The sequence below is a fragment of the Condylura cristata genome, unplaced genomic scaffold (genome assembly GCF_000260355.1).
Source record: "Condylura cristata isolate star-nosed mole 26May11 unplaced genomic scaffold, ConCri1.0 scaffold00014, whole genome shotgun sequence".
NCBI classification, from domain to species: Eukaryota; Metazoa; Chordata; class Mammalia; order Eulipotyphla; family Talpidae; genus Condylura; species Condylura cristata.
In genome coordinates, this window is record NW_004567115.1 from 50807381 (window position 1) to 50818031 (window position 10651).

General features: G+C 54.7%; 1 protein-coding gene across 1 annotated transcript in view; it reads left to right on the forward strand.

Annotated features, from left to right (window-relative positions):
* Positions 1-156: 156 nt before the first annotated feature.
* STOX2 (storkhead box 2) overlaps positions 157-10651 on the forward strand; it is a 98260-nt gene continuing 87765 nt past the window's right edge. Inside the window, exon 1 of the mRNA XM_004682419.2 lies at positions 157-484. Coding sequence (XP_004682476.1) covers positions 319-484 — 166 coding nt within the window. The 5' untranslated portion in view covers positions 157-318. The remainder of the gene's footprint in view (positions 485-10651) is intronic.

The window sequence follows — 10651 nt, forward strand, 5'->3', positions numbered from 1 at the left end:
TCCCCGCCTCCTCCCGGCCGGCCGGGGAGCCTCCTAACGTGCCTTTCCCCCCAGGAATCTGGAAGCTATAAGCCGGCGGATTGCAAATGAAGTGTAATGCATTGTGGGACGTGTGTAAAATCGGAGCCTTCGCCGTGGGGGGGTGTGGGGGCGTGGGGAGGGCCGGACCCGCCGCTGGCGGTGTAGACGCCGACGAGGAGGGGCTGGGAAAATGTGCGCAGCGCCCGCCAGGGTCGTGCCCGCCCTAGACGGATGAAGCAGCGCGCTGCGCCCCGGCGCTGAGGCCCCAGGATCGGGGCGCAGGTCGCCCTCCCCACCATGAAGAAGACCCGGAGCACAACCTTGCGGCGAGCCTGGCCTAGCTCGGATTTCTCGGACCGGGCCTCGGACCGCTTGAGGTCCCGCAGCGAGAAGGACTACCGCCTGCACAAGCGCTTCCCCGCGGCCTTCGCGCCCCAGGCTTCGCGGGGCTACGTGACATCAGGTTGGTCCCCGCGGTCTCCTGCCCCCAGGCCCGCTCCGCTGCGGGTGCAGAGCTGGGGGGACGGGCGGTGATGGAAGCGATAACTTAGGGGGAGAGCAGGGGGCGAAATTAGCTCCCAGCCACCATTTTGTACCTCCGCAAGATCCACAGCAGGCCCTCGCAATATGGGGTTGCAGAGCGATTAGTTAGGTAAAATCCGGGAGGGGCGCGCGCCGGGCGCCGGGGCTGCAGGAGGGTAAAAGACTGCAAGCTGGTGCAGCAGCAGCCTCCGCTTTGTGGAGAGCCTGCGTCCCGCGTCGCCCGCCGTACCCGGCTGCCAGGCTCCAGCGCTGGCACCAGATCTCCTAGTGGGTATTTAAACCGCCCCTCCCCCCGCCTGACATGGGAACAGGTTCCCTGCCCCGTTCTGGAGGGCTGGAGTGTGGGCGCAGCCCGGCATCCGGCCGGCTCGGCTGGGGTGCTCGCGGAGAACTGTTGGCGCTCCTTGAATGCGATCTGCGGGCTGTGGTGTGTCTGCGGCTTGCAAGCCCCCCCCGTGATCCGGCGTGGGCTCCACACATGTCGCTGTAGGTGGCATGGAGGCTGCAGGGCGTGTGTGCATGTGGACAGGAAGGACAGACAAGCGTGGAACGAAGGCTCGGGAAAGAGGCGAGGGAGCGTTTCCGAAGGAGCCGGGTCCCTTTGGAAATAGGCCGGGTGGCTGGGCTGTGACTCGGCGCCCGGGATGAAATCCTGGAGGAAATGCCAGAGGAGGATGATCCTAGGGCCCGCTTCCTCCTCCCTGTTTGTGACCATTTGCCTGAACGGTGTGCACACACCAGGGATTGTTTACTTGCTTTCATTCTGCGAGAATTAATCCTCTGCCTAAACCCGAGGTAACGGAAGCGCAGATTCTGTTGGAAACCACACACCAGACCAGATCATTCTAAGCCCTGATTGCTTGTAGCTGCGGTTGCTACTTCATATTCTATAGTCTTACTGTCTTTTCTCCAAAACCAGCCACACTGGGCCAGTGTTGCTTTGAACATGTCTTGTGGCCATTTCCAAGAATGTAAAACCTACATAAAATAAGCATCTTTTCATTGCCAAATCTGGTGACATAGGATGTTGGACTGTTTTGGCAGTAAGGCTCCTTGCTTGCTTCTTTCATGGAAAGCCAGATTTGCCAAGGAAGTCCAAGTTCAGTTTGTACTTGAAGAGTCAGTCACAGCTGTGCTTGCTGTATCCTTCACGCTCCTGACAGTGTATTTTAAAACACACCTACAACCTAAGCTAACCTTGAACACATGTGTGCATAACCCCTGTCTGCATGGGTGTTTAGGTAACTCCAGGTTTCACAGAGCACAGGGCTTGAACACCTTCCTTCCTCTCTGACTAGAACCCCTCTTTTCAGCCCCCCGCCCCCAAGCCCCCAGTCCTGATACCAAGAGTGAGCTGGAGGAGAGGAAGTGGCCAGTTCTTCCACAAACCTGCAAGGCTCTTCGGTGATTTCAGACACATAGCCATGAGTCTATTTTGATCTGCCTTGACACAGCTTCATTACAGGCACATTTTCATTCTTTGTAAAAAAACAAACAAAAAACTTCTCTGCTCTTGCCAGTGCTGCAGGCACTTTTGAGGGCTTGAGGAAGAAGTTTTTCATTTGATTTGATTCTTTTATTTTGCTTCTTGAACTGCAAATGCTAAGGACCATGTTGATGGGTAAGCTGTTTCTAGGTGGTAGTTTTCTATGCAGATTAGATGTTAGGTTACTAGTGAGAGAAGAAACCCACAAGGTGTGAGAAGAAAAGTCTGTCATTCATTCATCACTGAGGCCACGACCCACGCTTCCCCCCGCCACCACCGAAGTTCCTTGCTAGGTTCCCAAGGAGGCATGTGGTCAGGGTTTGTCCAGGGAAGGAGGGTGGCTAGTTCTTTAAGTCAAATGCTAGCTAATGCATGCAAAACAAGGTGTTAGTGCAGGTGGAAGGAAATAGCAGCTATAAAGACAGGTGCAATGGACGTTGGGAGAAGGTAGACTCTCCTTTGGGTCTTGGGGCTATCTTATCTATTTCCTTTTCGAATCTGAGCGTTGATGGGAATGGATCGTGTATGGAAGCTTTGAGATCATTGACAAGAAGTTCTCTTCCTCTTAAGAAAAGTAAGGGAATCCACTTATGTGGGTGGCCACTGGGTACAAATAGCTTTTGCAACAAGTGAAACAGAAAGTAAAGCAGCCTGGAAGCAGAGGAGACAGCCCGTGTTTTACTGTCTGGTCTTCTAGCATGGAGGTGTTGTTAGACTTCTTGCCGGTCCAAAGTTTTCGCTGTTGGCTTAAAGGGCAAGAAAGCCTTTTGAGGAAGGTACTGAATAATGTCAAGCATCTTCAGGTGAAGAAATCCACCCCCAGTAATCATTCCTAAAAATATGGGGTGAATCACTTTTTCAAAAACGTTGGGGCAGGAGAGCGCCTTGCAAATCCTAACAGCAGTCTTTCAGCTTGGTTGGCTCCCACCGCGACCTCTGTCTTACAGGCTTAACTCTGGTCATTAAAGTAGAGTTGTGGCTTTTCCTGCTAACTTTATTAGGAGACAGCCCTCAGACTGTCTCTTCTCCACCGAGAAGTCATTACCAGGTTGAAACAGCCACAGGCCTGGGCTTTAGCCTCTCCCCCCTCCCCTCTCCCCATCCTCCAGGCACACAAGGGTCCTGAGGCCAGGTCTGCTCTGTCTATACGCAGGCCACCCCTCGCAGGCCACCCCTCCCATGACCGGTCAACTCCCCCCGCAGCTACCACCACTTAAGTAACCCTAAGGCTCACCTCCCCCGACCACCAGCATGTTCACAGGCCAAAAGTTAGCTGGTTCATCGTGATTGTTAATTTCCCCGTGGCTGTGTCTGGGCCGAAGGGTAAGATCTCACCTTCTGTACAAGTCAAAGTGAACCCTAAAACATGCATGCGTCATCTGAAGAAGGAAAGGGGCGAGGTGAACCGCTGTTGTTCATTCTTCCCCGTTTTCTAACACCAGGAATGGTGATCTGAATGAACTAAAGATAAAAGCGAAACTCCCACGAAGAGGGAGGTGCCTGTATCGTTGTCAGGACGTGCTTGGGGGGGACGGCAGGTGTCTGGGCCTCCCGCACTGACTTGTGAGGCCCCGTGACCCTTGGTGGATGAAGCCCTCAGATCCTTCTCCCTTACAACTCCATCTTTTCATTCTCCTCATCCTCCTTTGGCCCAGGCAGAGTCTTTATATTCCTCTGGGAGCGCTCTATTCAGCAAGATTGGAAAGTAACTTTTCCGCCATCAAGGTTCTATCGGGCAGGTTTCTCAAAGGTGCTGTTGTGATAGAGACACCCTAAAAGTCACCACACTCATCCTAAAGGACAATGAAAAGACATCTTTAATACTACTACTTTGAAGGATTTGAAAAGAAAGATAAAACAGCCCCCACTGACAGCTGAAGAAAATTTCCATCACGGCTGTCTGGTGACAGGACTCAGAACCAGCGGGAAGGCGTGCCCAGTGCACGCCTCGATTAGTTCAGTAGCTTTCATCTCATAGAAACTGATTCTGGGCCCCATGTCCCTATGTTCTGTTACTTTACGAAACCTGAGTGTTTTGTGGGAGTGCGGGGTGGACCCTGGAGGTTCTAATCTGGGTCGGCCAGGACCCAGCTGTTTCTGTAAGTAACACGACCTGCCTCCTGCCCGTGGGCTGGCCTGGCAGGCTGTGGTCACCACTTCCAGGACAGATCCCGGCGCCGTGGCCGCTGCGTGACGCATGATCACAGGGCCTCTGAGCCGCTCTGCTCGCTGGCCTTGTGCCGGTGTGTGCAGGCCATGTGGGAGGAGGGCTCGCTGGACCGCGCTATGTCCTGTCACCTGTGACGTGGACGCAGAAGTCTGCCTCCTCGGTGAGCAGAATCACAGGTGGAGGAGAGGACAGATGAGACCTGGCAAGTTTTAATCGTAGGCAAATGTGAGTCAACAGCATCCTGTCGCCTCCTCTCCCCGCTCTGCAGAAACCCGTGTCCGGCCTGGCTGCTCCAGCCGAGTTTTAATTTGAAACTACCTGTGCTGACGCCTTTCATCACCGAGGGGAAGTGAGGGAGCGATATCACGCTTGGCGGTGAATGGCTTTATTCTTTATTTCCCAGGAGAACATGAATGTGCTTATGTGAGCTCACCTCTCTCGCTAGTTCCATCTCTTTTCCACTCTTGGGAAGACTTTATTTGGAAGAGAAGGAACACGAGCGTGTTGTCTAAAAACCGTATCGTCCATGCACCCTCGGAGCTACTCGGGCGTAAACTGGCAACCCCGGGGTCAGGCGCCAGATCGGACACCCGCACGTGCTTGACCCGAGGCCGCTGGTGCCGCGTGCTGATGAGGGCTTCTCGGGGGCACCGTCCCGGCCTGTCCACAGGCCAGGGCTGGGGGCTCGGGGAGACGGTGTGAAGTGGGGTGCCTGGGGGCAGGGGAGCTCCGGGCGCCACCGCAATGCAACCGAGAAATGAGGTGGGTCACTTGAAAGTAGATAATGAACTTCTCCTTGAGTAGTTAATCCCTAAACTATTTTCGTTCGACACTGGAATGTGTAAGCCGGTTGGTCAGAAAATAGTATTAATTTTACCCCTGAATATTTCTAAGATCTGCCCCTCCCCTTGCTCTCCTCGTCTGTACTTCTTTCTCTTCCCCATGGCCCTTCTGCAGGGGCCCCGGGCCAGGCCGCCCACCTAGGCCCCCAGGCATGCGGGCGACGCTGGGCTTGTCTTCGCTTCTTAATCTGCTGAAAGCAAGCCTGGCCTGTGGCTGCTCTCTCCAGTGCCTCTCCGGCCTGTGGGTGATGTCCTGGGCTTCCCGGCGCCCTCCCTTCTCCCGCGCACCCCGTCGCACACCACCGGGGCCCCCCCAGACTCCCTTCAGTGCTGCGTGGTCCGCTCCGCACCCCACAGCTCACATCACACTGCGGACCCAGGCGGCCTTCCAGAGCCCTCCCTTGTCCGTCACCCTCCAGATCCTTTCTAGAGCGAATCTCGCTGACGGTGTGGCAGTCGTGGCCACGTGGTGGCATGATGACCTACGTGTGTGTCCCCTGTCCCCCACGGCCAGGGCCGGCCGTGTGTTGCTCCCTTTCCCACTTTGCCAGCAACTGCAGAGCTTGGCACCTGGCAGGCATGTGGCCCGTGGTTACTGGACGCATGAAAAAAATATGGCTTCTCTCTAAAAGTTTGGATCAAGCGCTGTCTGGCCTCCTCGTGTGAGTCATCCTGTTACAGATCTGGGCTGGCTATACGGGCTAGCTGGCTGCTGCCCCGTGGAAAGGAACTTTCTGCTCTCCCAGGACCTTCTCCCATCTGGCTGGCAAGCGGGACCTGCCCTCCGCAGCTGCCCCCACGAAGCAGCGATAACAGGGCGTGCAAGGCCACGCGCAGTGGCCGGCCACGTCGACAGGCACTCGGGGAGGAGGCGGTCAAGAAGGGACGGCCGCCTGGTGGGGCTGGGCGGGCGTCGAAGGAGAAGGTGGGGCCGCTGAAGCAGCAGGGTTGAAACTGATGCTGGCCTCGCTGTCACCGTGGGGTGTCACTAGACACCCCGCTCAGCTGGCTCACCCAGGCGAGACCTGGGAATGTCGGTGGAGTGTGGAAGGTCGGTGAGTCTGGGTGGGAAATGGTGAAAGGCGCACTGTGGGGAGACGTGTCTGGGCGCAGGAGCGGCTGAGTGTGGGGGCTGGGCCCAGCCGGGAGGGGCTGAGGGGTCCTCGGGGCCACCCAGCCCAGGAGGAGGGAGCCCTCCTCGCGGATCTCCTAGCACGTGTTCCTACACCACCTGTACTGTTAGCTGTGCAACAGGATGTCTAACTTTGACCTTTTCTATTTAACGGAATTAAAAAGAAAATTTTACTTCCTTAACCCGTGAAATCAAGTTTCACTTGATGTTTGTATTTTTCTCATTTTCAATAAAAACGCTCACGTGGGCACCATCGAGATGACTCCAGGGCTGGGGGCTATCGGCGACGCTCACTGGAAATCCTGTAGCAGCAAGGAAAGAGCGAAGACTTGCGAAGGGAGTTGGGGAGAACAAAGGAGCTGGCTGTTTCTTGCGCTGACTGAAGAGGAAGGGAGCAGAGGTGGACCAGAGAGGGCGCCGGGAGAATGCAGGCACACGGCCAGAGCTGGGGGCCTGGACGCCGGGGCCCTCGTGGCTGTGGTCCAGCAGCGCCCCGTGGACACACAGCGCCAGCAGTGCAGCTGGGCTGGGTGCGGTGCGGAGCGTGCCCGCTGGGCAGTGTGGGGCGTGACAGTTGCTTAGCGTCGTGGCCTTTCTGCTCTGCTCCTCGGAGGTCGCCGAGACTTCTGTTCATGCCCAGCAGATGGAGGGTGACCGGAGGCCCTTAACTTTGACTCTGGCGTGGGCTTCTGAGTCAAAGCGAGGACTGCTGGGCCATCACCTCCGCCCCTGTTCCGCAAAGAAATGTGCTTTTTAATTCTTGGGTTTTCCTCATTCGTGTTTTCATTTATTCAAAAGCAGTGACATGGGTGTGAAGGGGAGGGCTGTGCCTTCGAGATGTCGTCTGTTCTGAGAGGAGAACATGCAAGAAGCAGCACGAAAGACCAGACCTGTGGTGTAAATCATGTACATTTCAAACCTTTGCTGAATGCCGATTCAGTAAAAATTACGGCTTAGGTAACTCACACGCACAGTTAAAAATTTCCATTTATCTTCCAACCCCTATGGCCCCTCCAGGCCAAGCTCCCTCTTTTTGAAGATAAAAAGAGAGCTATTTGGCAGATGCCTGTGGGCACCAGGGTGGCAGCCTCGCGCCTGGCCCGTTCTCCTGATGGCCATAGCTTCAGAGGGAGGAACCGTCTCGCTCTGCGACTCACATACCCACTTCTCCCTTCCTGAACATTCCTATCTGGTTGGGTCCTAAAGAGGATCGCTAGGCTATTTACTGCTTTTGGCATATCCAGCTTTTGTTCTGAGATGATTTCATTAGTAAATGAAAGGGAGGCCCCACAGTGGTGGAGGCACATTGGGTCTTGGTGAAGTTTTTGGCTGTCCTGCCTCCAAAGCTCCCTCCCAGGTCGGTAGATCCCCACTGCTGGGGGGTGGCGAACGTTTCCCTAAAGAGGTGTGTTGAAGCCCTCGCTCCTGGCACCTGTGAACACGTCCTCATTGGAGGCGGGGTCTTGCGGACGTAATTAAGTGAAATGTGGTCAGATGCATTAGGGTGGGTCCTAAATCCAATATGGTGGATGTCCTTAGAAGAAGAAAAGGACGTAGACACAGGTCCGGCCACGTCGGGACAGAGGCGGAGCCTGGTGCGTCTGGGAGCCAAAGAAGGCCGAGGGTTCCTGGGGACTGTCAGGAGGCAGGAGAAAGGCAGAAATGGGTTCTCTCTCAGACCCGCCAGAGGTGAGCAGTACTACTCACACCTGCGGGTGAGACTTCCCGCCTGCAGACCTGTGGGAGAACAATGACTGGTTGGTTGGTTGACCGTATTGTTCTATTTTGCTCACACTGGTCTCTAACATGATACAGGGTTGAAGGGGGTACAGGTTCACATCCCAAGGCTCCATAGCCCTCCATGACCACCCATTGGGTCCTCTCCTCCCAGTCTCCCCTCTCCTCCACCCCATCATCCCTTTCTGGTGGGGATCTGACTCCATTCTGCCATCAGATTTCCATGATTTCAGTTTAGATTTGTCTGTTGCTTGCTTTTATTTATACTCCACACCGGAATGGAATCATCTGGTACTTGTCTCTCTCCTGACTTCCTTCACTGAGCTTCATCCCCTTCAGTGTCATCCACATTGCTGCAAATGGCAAGGCTGTGTTTTTTTAGTATCTGGCCGAGTAGTGTCCATCTCGCAGGCAGGCCTCATCTCTGAGCCCACCCCCCTGCTGCTGGGCACTCAGGTTGCTCCCGTAGTTTGGTTTTGTAAATTGTGTTGCGGTGAACCTAGAAGTGCGTATAGCCCTTTGAATGTCTGTTGTGTGTTCTTTGGGTGGGAATGGCTGGATTGTCTGGTAGATCTACTTTTAGTATTTTGAGAAATTATTTCTGCAGGGGCTGGACCAGCCTACATTCCCCTCAACTATGTTCCTGTTGGTTTCTTCGTCTTCACATTATCGCCAACACTTGTTTTTTTTGGCTCTTTTGTTTCGACCCCGTTCTCACAGGGGTGAGGTGATATCCTAGTGTGGATTTGATTTTCATTCCCTGATAAGTGAGGATGAGCATTTTTTCATGCAAGTTGGCTCCTGCTTTAAGCCAGCCCTTTGGGGACTTGTTTGAGCTGAGTTGGGGAAATGTAACTGACACGTGTACGCTGTGAAGTATGGGGGAGCAGGATCCTCCTTCCTCTTGGTAGACCCTGAACTTCCACGGAATTGCTCTCCTGGCTCACCCGGGCATGTGACGTAAGGCTCACCAATGACATCCTCCCCCCCAGACTTAGAACCTGGGGTCCTGGTGAGGCTGAAGTTTCCCCCCTGGGGTGGTGGTGGTAGTCAAGCAAGACGGCCTTCAGGAGCCGTGGGGCCTACCCATCCCTACCGAGTTCAGCAAACTTGGATAAGTATGTTTTCCCAGTTTCTTCCCCTGCGATGGGCATAAGAATAGTGCTGTTAGCATGTGACCGAGGGGCCCCCAGGGGCCCCAGTCTGCTAAAAGGTGCATGCTCTAAAAGGATTTTAACATCTGAAAGCACCAAGGCAAAGGAAACAGATTTTTATTGTGAAAGACTTTTAATAGAATTGCTCTGCAGAGAGAGTAGAAAGTACTTACAGTAATAGTTTCCTCCTAAGACTTCAATATGACCCTTCTCCTCATGGGCAAGTGCCCCATCACACAGGGTCTTTCTGAAGCAGGACAGCTGACGCCTGAAAGCTTATCACAAGTCTGAGGACCGTCTGGCAGGCCTCCGTAGGGATGAGGCGGCTCCCGGAGAGCCAGCACAGGGAGACACTCAAAATTAAAAACAAAACAAAACCAAACACCACTTCACCATGACGGTGCCACTGTCCCTGCCGGAGGCTGGGAGCAGCACCCCACAACTGTCTACCCCACGGGTCTCTTCCAAGTGTCCTTTATGTCTCTCCCCCATGAGTCTCCTCCCTGCACTACCAGGGTACAAGTTGAAGCCAGACAAGCAAGAAGGTCTGAGCACACATGTGCTCAGATGCAAGCTAATCCTGGGTGCTTAACGCCACCCCTTGTTTCCAGGGGACCCCATGCAGGAAGTCAGGCTCATGGCATTCTGGGAGTTGTAGTTCTCAGTGCCTGAGATCGCATCCTGGAGATGAGGGTGGAGTTGGGTGTGAGTTGTTCCTCTCACAGTAGCTACCCATTAAGTTTTGGGGTGAACATGTGGATGAAGGTACAGAAGGCACTCAGGAGCGGGCTTCACGGAGGAGGTGCGTGAGCGTCACAGTGCTGCTAACAGAGCAGCCCTGCTTCCTGAACGTGTGTGAATCCGGGGGAAACAGGGAATCGCCACTGCCACTTCCAGGCGTCAGGACGTGAGGAGTAAAGTGCACAGAAGTGACCCCAAAAGGCCTAGGGGAGTTTTGCTTTGCAGCAAGATCCCAGCGTCCTCTGGTTCCTCTTCCCAGGGAGATCCAAATTCTTCCCCCTTGCATCCAGCTACCCTTAGCGCTCAGCCAGCCAAGGCTGGCTCCTCAGAGAGCGTCTGGCAAGTACACTCCAGCGGGCTGCTGCTTCCACACCTTGGGAATTACCTACTCGGGTGGCCTCTGACCTCCCAGGCCGTCCTGTGAACACAGCTCTCGCCTCTCCTGCATTTGCCCTAGCGAGTGCCGGTGTGACGCGGGTTTGCAGTGTGAGTTGACAAGCTCGGCTTGGGGTTCCCCTGTCTTGCCGACATCCCCGAGAGTCGCAGTGAATCTCTGACGGCTGTGTTCACGGCTTTCTGTGGCTGCGTTTGGGAGGCCGCCCCAGAGCTGGGTGATGAGACTTCTGGAGGTGATTATGGTGTATCGGTGATTTTAAGCGCCCGTTCCTGCCCTGTCCCCCCGCTTCCACCCCCTGCTCCCAGAAGAGCAGGCCGGTAGAAACCAAGGCACTACACAGCCACCAGGTCACATATATAAGCCTTGTTGGATTTTTTTTTTTTAAGATTTATGTATTTATGCATATAAAACTGGGGTACAGGCCAGAG